Source organism: Salvelinus namaycush, chromosome 34 (assembly GCF_016432855.1).
Source record: "Salvelinus namaycush isolate Seneca chromosome 34, SaNama_1.0, whole genome shotgun sequence".
Classification (NCBI taxonomy): Eukaryota; Metazoa; Chordata; class Actinopteri; order Salmoniformes; family Salmonidae; genus Salvelinus; species Salvelinus namaycush.
The window spans coordinates 13,201,912-13,221,538 of record NC_052340.1 but is presented as its reverse complement, the minus strand read 5'-3'; the positions used below and the strand labels follow the sequence as shown (position 1 = coordinate 13,221,538).

The window sequence follows — 19,627 nt, the reverse complement described above, 5'->3', positions numbered from 1 at the left end:
CAACCTAAGATTGCAAATTATATCAAAATGAAAACTGAAAGACGGAAAGATACATAAAGGGAGCTCTAGGACAGACTGTGTTGATGGTTCTACTGATAGGGTCCTGCAGTCACACCCAGACCAGGGTTCAAATACTGTTTTTAAATCTTTCCAATATTACTACCATTTGTTTTAGCCTGCCAAATGGGCAGGGTTTGCAATTTTGCAACTATTCTATTGGTTCCCTTGTACCAGGCAAGCTCAATCAAGCCCAGCTAAAGTAATTGAAATTATTTCAAATACTATTTGAACCCAGGTCTGGTTACAACGCTGAATAAGGGATAATGATTTGTCATCATTCCACACCATTAATCTGAGCATGGAGCCATAAAAACCAGTGGCATGATCAATGAGCCTGTAATGACACGTCAGTCATGCGTTACCCACTGTGTGTCGTAATCAATGATATCACTGGGGTGGGGAATGGGTTGTGGAACGATGAGTAGTAACAATGCTAATTTATGATGTTGCACAGTACATTCGGAAAGTATTCAGACCCCTTCACTTTTTACACATTTTGTTACTTTTACAGCCTTATTCTAAAATGGATTTGTCACGCATACTCCCGCTCCCTCCCTCCAGCCCTCGATGTCGCCGGTCTACTAACCACCGGCCCTGGCAACAATCATTACGCACACCTGGTCATCATTATCTCCTTGATTACTCCCCCTTTATTTAGCCCTCAGTAGACAGCAGTCACTAGATAGTATTGTTTTCTCTCACGTTCTGTACGCTTCTCATTTTCTGTTCATCAGCATTGTTTCATTATTAAACTCACCTTCTGCACCTGCTTCCTGACTCCCGGCGTATTTAGTTACAGAATACTACCTCGCAACATGGAAGCAGCAGAGGATAAAACCATCTTCCAGACGGTCAAGGAACAGGGTCATCTACTCCACCAACACCCCGAACTAGCTGACGCAACTGGGTATGGCCATGGAAGAAGACCTACGCGTTATCTACCGCCTCGACACACCCAGTGAGGCTCTCAATACCCCTATCAGAAGGCCTCCTACCGCGGGTGGTCACAGTGAGCCAGTCCCCCAGCCTACTCAGCTGTCCGCCCAGGTCAGCGATGCCCTACTGTCCCTTCCGGAAAAGTATGACGGTACTCCGTCGAAATGCCGTGGCTTCCTAATCCAGTGCTCCCTCTATTTCGCCTATCAGATGGGAGCAACCACGATCGAGAGATCCAAGGTTGCCACGGTCATTTCCCTGCTGACAGGGTGGGCGTTGGAGTGGGCTACAGCCGTCTGGGAGAGAGGAGAGGAGGAGCTGGGTTCCTATGAGAGGTTCATGGCTCTGTTCAGGGCGGTCTTCGACCATCCTCCAGAGGGCAGAGAGGGAGGTGAGTGACTTCTCCAACTCCAGCAGGGTGCCCAGATTGCTGCGAAGTACACCTTCATCTTTCGGACTGTGGCAGCCTCCAGAGGATGGAATGAGCTGGTGCTCCACACTCTATTCTGGAGAGGACTGCGTGAAGAGGTCCAGACGGAGTTGGCTGGTCAGGGTGGCAATCTTCGGGAGCGCCGGTGCCCACCTCGCACTCGCCTCCCTCCTTTGGCTGTCCTGAGGCAGAGCCTGAACCCATGGAGGTAGGGGCCATACACCTCTCCGTGGCAGAGCGGCATCACCGGAGACACCTGGGGCTCTGTCCCTATTGCCGCCAGGATGGGAACCAGCTTCAGTGGTGTCCGGTGCATCCGAACCCGAGGTCCACTAGAGCAGAGGGGCGGCCCCGTGATCTTCCATCTCCCAGGGTAGGCATGAGTATTCCATCATCATAATTTGGTTCCCATTTCACTGGCTGGCTGTCCCTCAGGTGTTGTCTCTACAGCTCTAGTGGACTCTGGTGCCGCAGGGAACTTCATCAACCAGGCCCTTGCCTCCTCCCGGACCATAACTTTGTATCCGCTCTCCTCTCCTTTTCCGGTTCAAGCCCTGGATACGTGACCATTGGGATCCGACACAATTACGCACATCACAGCACCACTCCCCATGCACCAGGGGTCCCACGGTCTTCCTCATCATCACCCCACCCGTACACAAAGTCATCCTCGGCCTCCCATGACTCCAACGTCATAACCCCACCATCTCCTGGTCGAGGATAAGAATCACTGCCTGGGGACCAGGATGCCAGAGGACATGCAATCCCGTACCCTGTGGTTCCACGTCGGTGGAGGGTCCTGTGAGTGCCCTCCAGCCCATCAATCTGTTCTCCCGTATCGTTAGCCCAGTGTTTTAGGACGTAGATGTGGACATCCGCCAGGCTCTGGAGAGGGAACCCGCTCCGGCTACCTGCCCTCCAGAACACATCTACGTCCCCACGGGGGTAAGAGGATCGGTTGTTGACCTGGGCACACATCCCTCGCCACTGGACACCCAGGTATCATCCGCACCATCCATTTCCTCTCCGACAAGTACCGGTGGCTCACCTTGGCGCAGGATGTCGCCCAATATGTCAACTCTTGCTCTGTATGTGGCCAATCCAAATCTCCCCGGGACGCTCCAGCAGGGAAACCACTTCCCCTTCCCGTGCCTCAGCGGCCTTGGTCACATCTGTCCGTAGACTTCGGAACTGATCTCCCCCTTTCTGATGGTTTTACCACTTATTATGGTTGTTGACAGATTCTCTAAATCCTTACGTTTTATGTCTCTCTCTGGTCTGCCTACCACTCTCCAGTTCGCGGAGACACTATTCCAGCAGGTCTTTCGGCACTACGGTCTTCTGGAGGACATCGTTTCCAACCGTGGTCCCCAATTCACGTTGCGGGTATGGAAAGCCTTTATGGAGAAGCTGGGGGCACGGTCAGACTGACATCTGCGAACCGGCCTCAGTCCAACGGGCAGGTGGAGAGGAACAACCAGGAGCTGGAGAGGTTCCTAATGAGTTACTGCCAGGACTGGCAGGGGGAGTAGGTCCGGTTCCTTCCCTGGGAGGAGTACGCCCAGAACTCACTTCGGCACTCCTCCACCGGGCTGACTCACTTCCAGTGCGTCCTGGGATACCATCCGGCCCTGGCTTCATGGACTCCGAGCCAGACCGAGGCCCCTGCAGTGGACGAGTGGTTCCGCCATCAGAAGGATCAGGCGGACCGCCACCGGAGTGAGGCGGATGTTCCATCCTGGTGATCGCATCTGGCTCTCCACTAGGAATCTCCCGCTCTGCGTGCCCTGCCGGAAGCTGAGTCCCCGGTTTGTGGGGCCCATCAAGGTCCTCCGGAGGGTCTATGAGGTAACTTATCGTCAACAACTCCCCTCCAACTACCGGATCTCACCATCCTTTCATGTCTCCCTCAGGCCAGTGGTTCCTGGTCCTCTGGCAGATGCCGTCCCCCAAGACACCCCCCCGCCTCCCCTGGACATCGAGTGGAACCCTACCTATGCCATTTGGTCCCTCCTGGATTTTTTACATCGTGGGGGTTGGCTACAATACCTGGTGGACTAGGAGGGGTACGGTCCTGAGGAGAGCTCTTGGGTCCCAGGAGCAGACATCCTGGACCCCAACATCATCCGGAATTACCATCTCTCTCCGCCGTCCGGACCGGCCCGCTCCTTGCCCTCGGGGCAGTCCTCCTGGCCGGCGTTGTCCTGCACGTCGGGGGGGGGGGGGGGGGGGGGGGTACTCTCACGCCGGTCTACTAACCAACGGCCCTGGCAACAATCCTTACACACAACTGGTTATCATTATCTCCTTTTTACTCCCCCTTTATTTAGCCCTCAGTAGACAGCAGTCACTTGATAGTATTGTTTTCTCTCACATTCTGTACGCTTCTCATGTTCTGTTCAACTGAATCGTTTCATTTTTAAATTCACCTTCTGCACTTGTTTCCTGACTCCCGATGTATTTCGTTACAGAATTCAATAAAAAAAATTCCCCTCATCAATCTACACACAATACCCCATAATGACAAAACAGTTTTTTTGCAAATGTATTAAAAATAAAAAATCTGTAATACCTTACTTATAAGTATTCAGACCCTTTGCTATGAGACTCGAAATTGAGCTCAGGTGCATCCTGTTTCCATTGATCATTCTTGAGATGTTTCTACAACTTGATTGGAGTCCATCTGTAGTAAATTCAATTGATTGGACATGATTTGGAAAGGCACACACCTGTCTGTATAAGGTCACACAGTTGACTGTGCATGTCCGAGCAAAAACCAAGCCATGAGGTCTAAGGAATTGTCCGTAGAGCTCCGAGACAGGATTGTGTCGAGGCACAGATCTGGGGAAGGGTACCAAAACATTTCTGCAGAATTGAAGGTCCACAAGAACAACTTGGCCTTCATCATTCTTAAATAGAAGAAGTTTGGAACCACCAAGACTCTTCCTAGAACTGGTTGCCAAGCCAAACTGAGCAATCGGGGAAGAAGGGCCTTGGTCAGGGAGGTGACCAAGAACCCGATGGTCACTCTGACAGAGCTCCAGAGTTCCTCTGTGGCGATTTGAGAAATTTCCAGAAGGACAACCATCTCTGCAGCACTCTACCAATCAGGCCTTTATGGTGAATGGCCAGATGGAAGCCACTCCTCAGTAAAAGGCACATAACAGCCTGCTTGGAGTTTGCCAAAAAGAAAGGACTCTCAGACCATGAGAAACAAGATTCTCTGGTCTTTTGAAACCAAGATTGAACTCTTTGGCCTTAATGCCAAGCATCACACCTGAAGGAATCCTGGCACCATTCCTACGGTGAATTGTGGTGGTGGCAGCATTATGCTGTGGGGATGTTTTTCAGTGGCAGGGACAGGGAAACTAGTCAGGATCGAGGCAAAGATGAACGGAGAAAAGTACAGAGAGAACCTTGATGAAAACCTGCTCCAGAGTGCTCAAGACCTCGGACTGGGGCGAAGGTTTACCTTCCAACAGGACAACAACCCTAAGCACATAGCCAAGACAATGCATGAGTGGCTTCGGGACAAGTCTCTGAATGTCCTTGAGTGGCCCAGCCAGAGCCCGGACTTGAACCCGATCAAACATCTCTGAAGAGACCTGAGAAATAGCTGTACAGCAACACTCCCCATCCAACCTGACAGAGCTCGAGAGGATCTGCAGAGAATAATGGGAGAAACTCCCCAAATACAGGTGTGCCAAGCTTGTAGCGTCATATCCAAGAAGACTTGAGGCTGCTAAAGGTGCTTCAACATGTGAGATTAAAATGTAAGATTTCTGTTTAAAAAAACAAAAACAATTATAAATAATAAAAACCTGTTTTTGCTTTGTCATTATGGGGTATTGTGTGTAGATTGATATAAAAAAAATTTGGGGGGGGGGGAATAAGGCTGTAATGTAACAAAATGTGAAAAAAGTGAAGGGGTCTGAATACTTTCCGAATGCACTGTATATTATATGTGTCAGGTTTACTGTGATATCTGATTTATTGTGGGAGAATCAATCTGTTAGATAGTCTTAGAGCTTATCTATAGTGTGGATAATGGAAGGTTGATCAGATAGAGAGTACCCGCCATTTAAACAGGCACTGTTATTTAATGGCTCACCTGGGACACACAGACACCTGTAGCTGGTGCCCACACTGCGGCAGATCCCATGGGCACATGGGTTGAGGGCACAGAAGTCCACCAGCTGGGCACAGGTTGGGCCGGTGAAGCCGGCAGCACAGCTGCAGCCAAAGTCCAGGCCGGGACCCTGAGGGAAGCAGCTCCCGTTGTTGTGGCAGGGGCTGGAGGCACATGGGTCCACCCTCTGTTCACACATACTGCCCTGATACCCTGAGAAAGATGAAGGGAGTACAAGAGAGTGAGAGAGAGGAGAGAGAAAGAGAGAGAGTGAAACAAAGAGAAAGACAAAGATAGGGAGAGAGAATGACAGAGAGCACAAAGAGAGAGGAAGAAGGAAAGAAAATGAGAGAGAGAGAGAGAGCGAGAGAGCGCAAGCGAGAGACAGTGAGAGAGAGAGCGAGACAGGGGGTGGGGAGCATCTGGTCTGGTGGCAGGAATGCTGTGGGCTTCTGGGGTTGTGAAGAACCGCATTGTGGGTGTTGAGGTGGGTCTGTGGACTCACTGGGATGTAGCCTACAGCGTCTGTTTTGTCTACACACACACACACAAACCCATGCCCCGTCCCCCATCCACCGCCTACACACAAACACATACAAACAAACAGGCACTGTTATTTAACCCAATCCAGAAAGCCCATACTTGAAGACATGCTCCAGCACATTTTTTTTAAACCTCCTGCTTTGGGCTGGATGTGTCAATGTGTAGTTTATACATGCATAATCTATGAGAAAGAAAGAAAGAAAGAAAGAAGACCCACACAGAACCCACTGACTCCAGTAGATTATTCCTCCCTCTCTGCAGTGACAGTGAAATAATAAATGTCCATCAATCTGGGTGATATAGAGTCCTCCATGCATCTGGATACATGAATCAGCAGACCCTGAAAGCATCTCTTCATTAGCCCGATGAAATACACACACTGACGCAATCAACATGCTCCCAGATTATATTGACTGTGTAACACGCACACACACAGGCCAACACACACCCATAGGCTGACACAAACACACTCACATAGGCATGCACATGCTCACACACGCACAGTCCTATCACAATAAACTACAGTCTCCTCTCTGCGCTACCATGGCAACAATCCTGATAAAAACAGCTTGTGATGGAACCATTCTCCTGAGGAAGGAGGGAGGACAGAGGGTCAAGGTGGAGAGAGGTGAGGAGGGTAGAGGCAAGGGTGGCACCTTGATAGTGGCAGAGAAGAGATGGAGGCAGCGATTGCAGAAGGTGTGACAATTGAGGGTGACCCAATTTATCAGTATTTCTCATAAGAGCAACAGGATGTAGGAGGCTAGTGGGAGTGGAGCAGCCAGGTCACACCAGATAGGCTGTAATATTAGATGTTTTTCCAGGTCTCCAGGACGTCGGGAGATGCCTTCCATACCAGTCACTAGGGGCAACGTGAGTGCCTATTACCATCGAGCAGGCTCACGGCTTGCTAGGAAGTTATGGGTGGGGATAGAGGAAGGTCTTAAAGGTCCTGAACAAAAAGATCCCATGTCTGTCACGTTCGTTGAAATGAGCGGACCAAGGCGCAGCGTGCATAGAGTTCCACATGTTTATTTAAATGAAACTCACCAACAAAAACAATAAACAGCAAACAGCAAACAGCAAACAGCAAACAGCAAACGAGACGTAACGACTGGAGTGCTCACAGGCACTACACAAAAACAAGATCCCACAAACTAAAGGTGGAAAAAAGGATGTCTAAGTATGATCCCCAATCAGAGACAACGATAGACAGCTGCCTCTGATTGGGAACCATACCCGGCCAACAAAGAAATAGAAAAACTAGAATGCCCACCCAAATCACACCCCAACCTAACCATATAGAGAAATAAAAAGGCTCTCTAAGGTCAGGGCGTGACAATGTCAAATAGCCTTTTATTACCCATAATATTTTGGGGGGGATAGAAGTGCTACAAATTTGAGGAAAATGACTTGTTACCATTGGTGTATAAAATGAGAGTTAGGGTCACCCTATTCCCTTAATAATAATGAAGTGTTTGACATGAGGGAGGGGACCAGTAACTTTATGATCAAATTATCAAAATGTATCAATGTAGAAGCAACATTCAGTTGTCAAACTGAATACTTTGATTTGGTTCCATCCAAATGTCATGATTTTGACTGTTTTGCTCTTCAGCTAAAATGATTGCGGGTTCAATCCCATTGCTAGGCACACATTGTTATTTTTTTCTGTTTTAACCCTATCCCCAACCTCAACTCCCCCCCCCCGGACAAATGTTGGATACTGAAGTGTGGCCGTGAGATCTTGTTGGGTGGAGACATGTGCACACACACACAGAGACACACAACCGCACATAATCTCAGATGTTGTAGAAAAGGAGACATGACAAGAGGTAAAGACAAGAGAGAGGTCAAGGTGCCAAAAAGGAGAATGTGAAGAAGATAGGAGGGAGGAAAATCGCAGCTCTATTCCTTTATCTCTGTAGAAAGCTAAGCCTGCACTGCACTCTGTGACCAAACAGTTTTGACACCCTGCTGTGTGTGTGTGCGTTTGCCTTGGGCAGTGTTGTCAGGGAGACTGGCTGGGTGTCTGAGCATCAGACCCCATCTCTCTCTCTCTCTCTCTCTCATTTTCTTTCCTTCTTCCTCTTTCTTTCTGCTCTCTGTCATTCTCTCACCCTATCTTTGTCTTTCTCTTTCTCTTTGTCTCTTTCTCTTTGTCTCTCTCTCTCTCTCTCTCTCTCTCTCTCTCTCTATCTCTCTGATCATGCTGACAACTCATGCTGACAAATGATCAAGCTCATAATTCACTATGACACAGGGGGTAGGGGCCAGCGGGCATGGTAAAGACACGCACGCCTGTGAGTGCATGCATTTGCACACATGCACGCACGCCCATGCACCCCCACATGCACCGACCCCCCACCACCACCACACGCACTTTTGCAGAGCTGCTGTACCACTTCTACTTGCCAATACTGTAGAGCGAGTTAGGAGTCTAAATATAGCACCCCCACCCCTCCTGTTCCCCACTGGAGACAGTTCCAGTCCCAGAGCTGAGAGAGAGAGAGACCTCAGAGGACAGAAACAGAGCTAGGAGGACTGCTGGGAACGACCTCTAGAGGCTCTGGCTGTGTCTGAAATTATACCCATATTCCGTCAAGAAAATCGCTCAAGATTGACTTTGAAATTTGACGTCTGTTCATGTCCTGAGGACATCAGACTTTAACCCGTAAATTAATGATTCGTAATGAATGCCTAAACGTAATGTTTTAACCCTATCCCACCCTTATTTTCTAAATTTGACATTGGGAGAAACGTGGGTTAAAGTCTGAATCTGAAGTCAAATTGGTAAAATCGGGAGATCTTATTGATTTCCTATTAAGTGCACTACTTTTGACCAGGGCTCGTAGGCAGTATGTCATCTGACATGAGTGGTCATGAATGGACATGACACCTAATAACCGGACTTGTGTCATGTTTATGATACTGCTGTGGTAATACTATTCACCTGCTCATAGACATAGGAAAAACTGCAGCTATTTGCCTTCAGCAGTGGCATTTGGTGATCATAAGCCGTGATTTCCTCTGCTATTGTTGTCATCTGCTGTCATCCATCACTTTGTTTTATGCACAGCGTGATAACTTCCGCCGAGAGGATCTGTGCTAAATAAACTTGGTCTGATTTATGTGTGTGGGTAGGCAGTTATACAACACTGGGAACAGCTGACAGAAATAGGTTTCTCTCTGTGTGTGTGTGTGTGTGTGTGTGTGTGTGTGTGTGTGTGTGTGTGTGTGTGTGTGTGTGTGTGTGTGTGTGTGGGTGTGTGTGTGTGTGTGTGTGTGTGTGTGGGTGTGTGTGCGCGTGCGTGCGTGCGTGCGTGCGTGCGTGCGTGCCTGTGCACATTGGGAGAATGCTTTAAAAAAAGAAACCAAATTCCTATGAAAGCTCTTCACTTCATGTGTCTCCAGTGATAGTTAAAAGAGAGGAGCTAGAGTAAATATACTTGTCACTTCTTCTCCAAATAAAGAAGAGAGACCGTCTAGTCCAAAAGGAAAGGTAAAAAGGTCAAGAAACAACTGTACAAGAGAGTGTGTTTTCCTCATGGAAGACACTGCTTTTGCTGTGTGTTAAACAAGGAGATGCCATACAACACAACTTCTCTGTACATAGCACTGAGGGGTATGCTACAAAGCAGGATAAATGAGTTAGCCAGCTAACTTTGATAAGCAACCAGAAATAACTATTGATTTTATAATTAAATAAAAAAGCTAAACTTAGATATGTCTATTCGTTTGTTAAATCAATTAGACCATCCCATTTCAAGCTTATCATTCTACAAAATAAAAAGTTATATCAGAATATTTTGAAAAGTTAACTGGCTATCTGTGAGGACAGACGCTGGGAGACGAGAAACAAGTACAGAGAGTGAATATTTAATAAATAACAGACATGAAACAAAACACGGACAGCATCTGGACAGAGGAAACAAAGACATTAATGCTGACACGGGGATCAAACTGAGGAATAGACAGATATAGAGGAGGCAATCAATAAAGTAATGGAGTTCAGGTGAGTCCAATGAAGCGCTGAGGAGCGGGAGCCCGAAGAGCCAGTTGAGGCGTGGGAGCCCGACGAGCCAGGTGAGGCGTGGGAGCCTGACGAGCCAGGTGAGGCGTGGGAGCCCGACGAGCCAGGTGAGGCATGGGAGCCTGACGAGCTGGCTGACAGTATCCAACGCACACCTGAGCCACCTAAGGCATGGAAGCCTGACAAGCCAGCTGAGGCATCCCCGGTTCCTTCGGCAGCTGCACCCGGACCCGACGTCACCAACCAAAACAAAAAACAAAAATCTCCCTGATGCTTCACGTATTGGTGTCAGCGTTCTGTGAGGACAGACACTGGGAGACGAAAAGCAAGTACAGGGAGTGAATATTTAATAAATAACAGGTATGAAACTGTCACACCCTGACCATAGAGAGCTTTCATTCTCTATGTTGGTTAGGTCGGGGTGTGATTAAGGGTGGGTTATCTAGGTGAATTATATTTCTATGTTGGCCTAGTATGGTTCCCAATCAGAGGCAGCTGTTTATCGTTGTCTCTGATTGGGGATCATATTTAGGTAGCCATTTTCCCATTGTGCTTTGTGGGATCTTGTCTATGTATAGTTGCCTGTGAGCAGTATTCTAGCTTCACGTTTCGTTGGTTCGTTTTGTTCTTTTGTTCTTTGAAGTTTTCTATTCCATAATAAAGGATGGAAACATACCACGCTGCATCTTGGTCTACTCCTTATGACGAACATGACAGAAACAAAACACGGACAGCGTCTGGACAGGGGAAACATAACGACATTAATGCTGACATGGGGATCTAACTGAGGAATAGACAGATATAGAGGAGGCAATCAATAAAGTGATGGATTCCAGGTGAGTCCAATGAAGCGCTGATGCGCGTAATGATGGTGACAGGTGTACGTAATGATGGGCATCCTGGCTCCCTCGAGCGCCAGAGAGGGGGAGCGGGAGCAGGCGTGACACTAACTCCATAATCCTGCTTTGTAGAATACAACTATGATATACAGTACCAGTTTATAAAGTTTTAGAATAATAGTGAAGACATCAAAACTATTAAATAACACATATGAAATCATGTAGTAACAGAAAAAGTGCTAAACATATCAAAATATATTTTATATTTGAGATTCATCAAAGTAGCCACCCTTTGCCTTGATGACAGCTTTGCACACTCTTGGCATTCTCTCAACCAGCTTCATGAGGTAGTCACCTGGAATGCATTTCAATTAACAGGTGTGCCTTGTTAAATGTTAATTTGTGGAATTGCTTTCCTTCTTAATGCGTTTGAGCCAATCAGTTGTGTTGTGACAAGGTAGGGGTGGTATACAGAAGATAGCCCTATTAGGTAAAAGACCAAGTCCATATTATGGCAAGAACAGCTCAAATAAGCAAAGAGAAATGATAGTCCATCGTTACTTTAAGACATGAAGGTCAGTAAATCCGGAAAATTTCAAGAACTTTTAAAGTTTCTTCAAGTGCAGTCGCAAAACCTTTAATTGCTATGATGAAACTGGCTCTCATAGGGACTGCCACAGGAAAGGAAGACCCAGAGTTACTTCTGCTGCAGAGGATAAGTTTATTAGAGTTACCAGCCTCAGAAAATGCAGCCCAAATAAATGTTTCACAGAGTTCAAGTAACAGACACATCTCAACATCAACTGTTTAGAGGATACAGCGTGAATCAGGCCTTCATGGTCGAATTGCTGCAAAGAAACCCTTACTAAAGGACAGCAATAAGAAAAAGAGACTTGCTTGGGCCAAGAAACATGAGCAATGGACATTAGACCGGTGGAAATCTGTCCTTCGGTCTGATGAGTCCAAATTTTAGATTTTTGGTTCCAATAGCCATGTCTTTGTGAGACGCAGAGTAGGTGAACGGATGATCTCTGCATGTGTAGTTCCCACCATGAAGCATGGAGGAGGAGGTGTGATGGTGTGTGGGTGCTTTGCTGGTGACACTGTTGGTGATTTAATTCAAGGCACACTTGGTTTGCACTTAGTGGGAATATCATTTGTTTTTCAACAGGACAATGACCCAACACACCTCCAGGCTTTGTAAGGGTTATTTGACCAAAAGGAGAGTGATGGAGTGCTACATCAGATGATCTGGCCTCCACAATCACCTGACCTCAACCCAATTGAGATGATTTGGGATGAGTTGGACCGCAGAGTGAAGGAAAAGAGGCCAACACGTGCTCAGCATATGTGGGAACTCCTTCAAGACTGTTGGAAAAACATTCCAGGTGAAGCTGGTTGAGAGAATGCCAAGAGTGTGCAAAGCTGTCATCAAGTCAAAGGGTGGCTACTTTGAAGAATAAACAAATACAAATATATTTTATAACACTTTTTTGGTTACTACATGAATCCATATGTGTTATTTCTTGGTTTTGATGTCTTCACTATTGTTCTACAATGTAGAAAATATCAAAAATAAAGAAAAACCCTTGAATGAGTAGGTGTGTCCAAACTTTAGACTGGTACTGTACTTTTGCCCTCACATTCACCTGCAAGAAAACAACAAGAAAACAACAACATCCGTGAACCCTAACACATTCTTTACGTCTCTCCTGCTCAGTCTCTCACGACTGGATGGGAATCAGGTGGACAGGAGTCTGCGGCTTGGAGTCTACAGCTTGGAGTCTGCAGTGTGGAGCTGTCTGCTCCCACTCCCAGTGTGTTGTGTATAAACAGAGGTAGAGGTGAGAGGTGCCTCCTCACCACCCTCCACTGGCTGATTGTGTTGACCTGCAGTCACATGCTCACTGGAGAATGTGATTGGCTAATTGCCTTGAAATCCAGTAGAAAGGCTTCAAACGGCAGGATTACCTAACGAGCCTGTTAAAGATTTTGAGGCGCTCTCTCTCACACACACACACACACACACACACACACACACACAAACACGCACACACACAACTCCTTGTCGTACTAATTAAAAAGTGCTGAAGCAGTTTCCGCCCCCATTGTTGCACCATAACCACAATCTCTCTGCGAAAACAACCAAAGGAAAAAAACTGCTGTGGATGGATAAAAAATTCTGGTCGGCATTGGCGCTAGTCCAACAGTGTAAGATTAATAATTTAATCCGAGTTGCGTTGCTAGCAGGACTGTGAATCAGAACTCAGTGACCGCAGGGAATTGTACCTGCAATGTACCATATTTTCTGGATCAGGTTGTACATTTCTACCTCTGTTGTTGTGTTGATCTGTTCGAAGAGGATTGTTCCAGGATGGTTTTCCATGGGAGTGTCTGTGTGTGTGTGTGTGTATGTGTGTGTGTGTATACATAAAAAGCATGGATTGGCATGCCCTTATTTAGGAGTGCTGTGTTTGGCAGAATTTAGTTTTAGCGGGTGTAGATTTCCCATGTGGGACTGAGAGCAGGTCGTTAGGGCCAGGAGGACTAATTAGACTAGCGGGGGAAGGTTTAAATTAAGCAACTGGCTGGCACAAATAAACACCGAGCAGACACAGAAACTAACAGCAGCGCTACCATGATGGCCTCACACACACACTCATACACACTGACGCATATACACACCACGCACGCACACAGGAACACCAGACACACGCCTAGAACCAGGACAGTCCAACACACAACCAGCTAATGAGGATCTGAAAATAAAACAACGTGGTATTGTGCAGTACATCCTCGCTATTGTGCATTGCTGTGGATCTGTACATGTTATGTTATGGCAAGAGTTGTTCTGCACTGAGAGCATTGCTGTGCTATTGGTACTGGGGTACCTACTACCCTCAGGGCAGACTTATGATAAAGTACCTACCCTCAGGGCAGACTTATGATAAAGTACCTACCCTCAGGGCAGACTTATGATAAAGTACCTACCCGCAGGGCAGACTTATGATAAAGTACCTACCCGCAGGGCAGACTTATGATAAAGTACCTACCCTCAGGGCAGACTTATGATAAAGTACCTACCCTCAGGGCAGACTTATGATAAAGTACCTACCCTCAGGGCAGACTTATGATAAAGTACCTACCCTCAGGGCAGACTTATGATAAAGTACCTACCCGCAGGGCAGACTTATGATAAAGTACCTACCCTCAGGGCAGACTTATGATAAAGTACCTACCCTCAGGGCAGACTTATGATAAAGTACCTACCCGCAGGGCAGACTTATGATAAAGTACCTACCCTCAGTGCAGGTCTATGATAAAGTACCTACCCTCATGGCAGTTTTATAATAAAGTACCTACCCTCAGGGCAGACATGATAAAATACCTACCCTCAGGGCAGACTTATGATAAAGTACCTACCCTCAGTGCAGATCTATGATAGAGTACCTACCCTCAGGGCAGACTTATGATAAAGTACCTACCCTCAGGGCAGACCTATGATAAAGTACCTACCCTCAGGGCAGACTTATGATAGAGTACCTACCCTCAGGGCAGACTTATGATAAAGTACCTACCCTCAGTGCAGGTCTATGATAAAGTACCTACCCTCATGGCAGTTTTATAATAAAGTACCTACCCTCAGGGCAGACATGATAAAATACCTACCCTCAGGGCAGACTTATGATAAAGTACCTACCCTCAGGGCAGACTTATGATAAAGTACCTACCCTCAGTGCAGATCTATGATAGAGTACCTACCCTCAGGGCAGACTTATGATAAAGTACCTACCCTCAGTGCAGATCTATGATAGAGTACCTACCCTCAGGGCAGACTTATGATAAAGTACCTACCCTCAGTGCAGATCTATGATAGAGTACCTACCCTCTAGGTAGACTTATGATAAAGTACCTTCCCTCAGGGCAGACTTATGATAAAGTACCTACCCTCAGGGCAGTAGCACCTGGGTCCAGCCAGGCTGCTGGAGCAGGTAGCCCCGTTCCTGCAGGGCTGAGACAGGCAGTGGTCCACCTGCAACTGGCAAAGATCACCCTGGAACCCTGGAGCACACAGACGAAACACAGTGTCACATAGCATTAAACCTGAACACACACAGGAGCCAAATATACACAAGCAACTCTAACGCATTGACATGCAAACCATCCAACTACCACTATAACAAGCATGCACGGATGCATCACACACACACATTTCACACCGGTCACCCTACGTCTCACACTTCCCCATGACTGTCTATCTTCATTAACTCATTAGGTCAATTCAAAACAGAACCCTCACTCTTCCAAGAACAAGTCAACAAGTCCTGCATCTAGCCAATTACCTCCCACCTTACTACCCATCAAGCCAATTAACATCAATCATGTAGTGCGGCCTCCACATTGCTCTGTATGAGCCTGTGAGAACCCACTGCCCTCAGTCTGTCAGGCAGGCAGACATACCACCACAGTCCTGTAATCACCCTTCTCTAATAAGATGTGGCTGGCCATCAACAACAGCCTCTGCTTCTATAACAAGGTAATTAACCTCTCAGGTAGATCAGAGCTGCACTCACTGGTCCGGGCCCCAAATATATCTAGTTGATAAGTTGAAAGGTTGCATTCTTCTCTGCATTCCCTATTTCATTTGGAGACACTCACACACACGCAGGCATGCATTCCACATGAGGTTGGGGAGAGCGGGCTCGTAATGGCTGGAGCGGAATAGGTGGAATGGTGTCAAATACATCAAACACATGGTTTGCAAGTGTTTGATGCCATTCCATTTGCACCGTCCCGGCCATTATTATGAGCAGTTCTCCCCTCAGCAGGCCCCTGTGATGCACGCTCATACGCATGTACAGACAGACACACACACACACACAAACACACAGTAGTTACCTGGAGGGCAGATACAAGTGAAGTTACGGCCCTCGTCCCCCTGCCTCAAGTCACTACAGATGGCGTAGTTCTGGCAGAGCCTGAGGTGGCAGGCATCAAACTCCTCACAGAATATCCCAGAGTAACCATCCTCACACTCACAGAAGAAGGTGCTCTAGAGGTCAGAGGGGACACGGGGTCACTGTCACATACTGACTCAAAACACTTCATATGTCACTGGGATGGTTCTGGTTACTGGGGCTACATGGGGCTCTGCGATTCTCTATTGTTAGTCCTTTACACCCCACCGATGCCCCTTTCCTCCCAGCTCCCATAGTGTGTTGTGCTAAATCACCCTGTAACAATGCACCTGTAGGGGGGAGGGAAAGAGTTAGCAGGCCCTCATTCTAGCATGCGTCTCTTCTCCCTCCCTTCCTCTCTTCTCTCCTCTCCTCTCCTCTCCCTTTTTTTATTTTCTCTCACTCTTCACCTTGGTTCTCTCCATTTCCTCTCTCTACTCCTCTGTGCAGCAGTGATCAGTGTGCTAACAGTGACGCCCCCAGGGACCTAGCGAGGGGGGGGCCCCAGGGAGTAGTAGGGATGCAGGACTTAAGAACTCTGTCTCCATCCCACAATACTTTCTGGCAATAAGGCATGGTCTTTATTCTGTCTTGCTTATCTTTTTCTCCTCTCAGTCTCTTGTTGCTATGTTACCGCATAGTGTATCATCAAGACAATAGTGTCGTAATCTTACAATATTCTGCTGAATTACAGCAATTACCTTCCAGTATATTGAGGGGAAAACCTGTTTTCTGAATATTGAAAGTGACATGTTAAGCCTTGAAATATTGTTCACAGGATCAAGCCCAAAGACAAGGGACTGATTCACCAACTCAAGGGCAGCTGACATCACATATCTGATCCCTGACCTCTTACCACAGAGGGCTGAGTGATGCACTTCCCCTTCCCAGAGCATTGTGGGTCGCTGAAGCGGCTGCCAGGCTCCACACAGCTGCTGGCCTTCACTGTCAGATTGAGACGCAGGGTGACCTCCGAGCCACTGGGGGCGCCCATGCGCAACACACCTACAACAGGAGAGAGAGAAAAACTAGATAATTTTAAAAAACGGTTATTCTAAGGTCCTAGCTGATTCACCCTGATAAATATGAAAAGGCTGACTACATGTGAGCAATATTGAACAAACTGCCTATTTAACTAGAGAGAAAATGGTGGTGGGGGGGGGTCGACAAGGACTTAGGTACAGAGGCTATGTGCAGAGAGAAGTGATGGTTCCTTGCAAAGAAGATTATGTTTAAACTAACAGAAGATGAACATCATTGTGCGCAACATTGACCAGAACCCCTTATGTTTGACAAATGTTCTAGGAGGGGTTGCATATGGATCATTGCCTGGATAAGACACCTCTAGCTGCCACTGCAAAAGAAAAATGGATTTCCTCGGCGACCAACTATTAGAGAAATGTTGAAGAAAAGGCCATGTGAGCAAATATGAATCAAAACAGAAGCATCCATTTAAAAATAGACTCAAAGTGAAGATTAACAGCCATTGTTAGGAACCTGCTCTGAGCCAATGAGGCGTGAGCACAGCCAGGATAAGTCATTGCCACAGCAAAGCCCTGCAGCCAATCAGGAGTCTGTACAAGCTGGTCCCCTAACACCTCACCATTTTCTGGTTAGGTCAGCCCAATGACGTCTGTTCCTCACAACACAAGCTCACAAATGCACAGTCACTGCTCCTCTTGGCTGCAGCACTCGCATGCAGTCACACACACGCTGCGTTTAGACAGGCAGCCCAATTCTGATCTTTTTTTCACTAATTGGTCTTTTGACCAATCACGTCAGATCTTTTCACATCAGATCTTTTTCAGAGGTGAACTGATTGGTCAAAAGACCAATTAGTGGGATGAAAATCAGAATTGAGCCGCCTGTCTAAACGTAGCATTAAACACGTACACTGTAAAAAAAATTTAAAAAAAGATTAATTAGAATTGTGGTTGCTCAACAAAATGTTCACACCCAAACTTTCCGTTGTGAGTTTACTCCTATTGCAGCTGGTTGCCTTACAATTGTGCATTGAATCCTGTATATGTATATTTTACAGTCATTCGTATGCCACCATCAGTATTTCATTCACACCATCTGTCTCATGTACGTACATGCTTCACATCCATGCACGAGTGGGAACGTGTGTGCACGTGTGCGTGTGTAGTGCATGTTCTTGCATGTGAGGCAGATTATATGGGATGCACACAAGCAGACATAATGTCACGTTCCTGACCTTATTTCCTTTGTTTAGTATGTGTTTAAGTGGTCAGGACGTGAGCTGGGTGGGCATTCTATGTTATGTGTTGCTATGTTGGGTTAATTGTATTTGCCTGATATGGTTCTCAATCAGGGGCAGGTGTTTTACGTTTCCTCTGATTGAGAACCATATTAAGGTAGGCTGTTCTCACTGTTTGTTTGTGGGTGATTGTCTTCCGTGTCAGTGTTTGTACCACACGGGACTGTTGCGTTTGTGTAGTCTGTTCCTGTTTGTGCGTTCTTCGTTGTTTGTTAAGTTCTCATGTTCAGGTCGGTCTACGTCGTTTTGTTATTTTGTGTTTATCAAGTGTGCTTCGTGTTTCGTCTTGTCTAAATAAATTCATCATGTATTCATCACCCGCTGCATTTTGGTCCGATCCTTGCTCCTCCTCGTCTGAGGAGGAGAACGACTTAGACGAACGTTACACATAAACAAAGCTCCACAGCAGTCTTGCTCTCAAGGACGTGACTCATTTATTATCCAGAGTGGTAAACAACCAAACACGGTGACAGAAAAACAACTCTTCCTCTCCTTTCTCCCGTCCCTCACTCCCCCTCATCCTCCCTCTATATCTCTCTCTTCTCCCCCCTCTCTCTTGCTGTTTCCCCCAACAAACACCATCTCCTCAGACAGAGCCGCAGGATCTCAGGCGGAGTGTCTCCAGCCAGCACAAGGTCAGTGGACAGACAAGCTGAGACACAACAAAGCTGTGTTGTTATGGAGGCCACGCACAGGGGTCAAGTAGAAAATTCACTGAAGGGTAGGACACCAATTATGACGCCACACCTGCTGGAATCTACCGAACCCTCAGGGCGTACGTTACTGTAACCTCATTGGAAATAGAAAGACTTAGCGATAAAATATGCAGAAAGATAACAAAATTGAATTCCAGAGTCAAGTGTTTATGTGCGCCAGCCCCATACAAATGAGCCATTATCATATTGTTTATGGATTTTATGGATATTGTGTTCTTGATTGACATTTCATGCAAATTACTGATCCAGACAACTCGGAACACAGCAGAGAATGTGAATGTTAATATTGAAAACATGATGGAATACCATACTATCCTATTCATGGCTCTGACTTTGAGGTACCTTATACCAATAAACTACACGTATGTTCTAAGTATAAATATGTATAATATGCACTTTTATCACTATATGTGCTATGCAAGGATCCATTCCCTTGGAGTTGAAGATAGCCATCTCTAACCCAAAAGACAGTATGCACCAATGACAGGTTCGGAAATATGGAAGTGATAGTGCCATAACACATATGCATATATGTTTACCACCAAATGGACAGACAGAATAGAGTAACCTACAGTATATTCCTCCATATGGTTTTTAACAGTTGTATTGAAGTGGCAGAAAGCCTTCTGTTCCACATGGGAACAAATAGGATTACTTAAGTAAGTAAGTTGAGAAGGAGGAGGGGCCTTACTGAGGAAGTAA

The 19,627-nt window shown here is 46.7% G+C and overlaps 1 protein-coding gene across 1 annotated transcript in view; it reads right to left on the bottom strand.

The window, feature by feature from the left end:
- Window positions 1-19,627, bottom strand: part of LOC120029182 (delta and Notch-like epidermal growth factor-related receptor) — an 87,375-nt gene that overhangs the window by 3,761 nt on the left and 63,987 nt on the right. The window contains exons 5-8 of the mRNA XM_038974478.1: window positions 16,785-16,933; window positions 15,870-16,023; window positions 14,919-15,032; window positions 5,538-5,768 (exon numbers count right to left, since the gene is read on the bottom strand). Of these exons, the coding sequence (XP_038830406.1) occupies window positions 5,538-5,768; window positions 14,919-15,032; window positions 15,870-16,023; window positions 16,785-16,933 (648 nt within the window). The remainder of the gene's footprint in view (window positions 1-5,537; window positions 5,769-14,918; window positions 15,033-15,869; window positions 16,024-16,784; window positions 16,934-19,627) is intronic.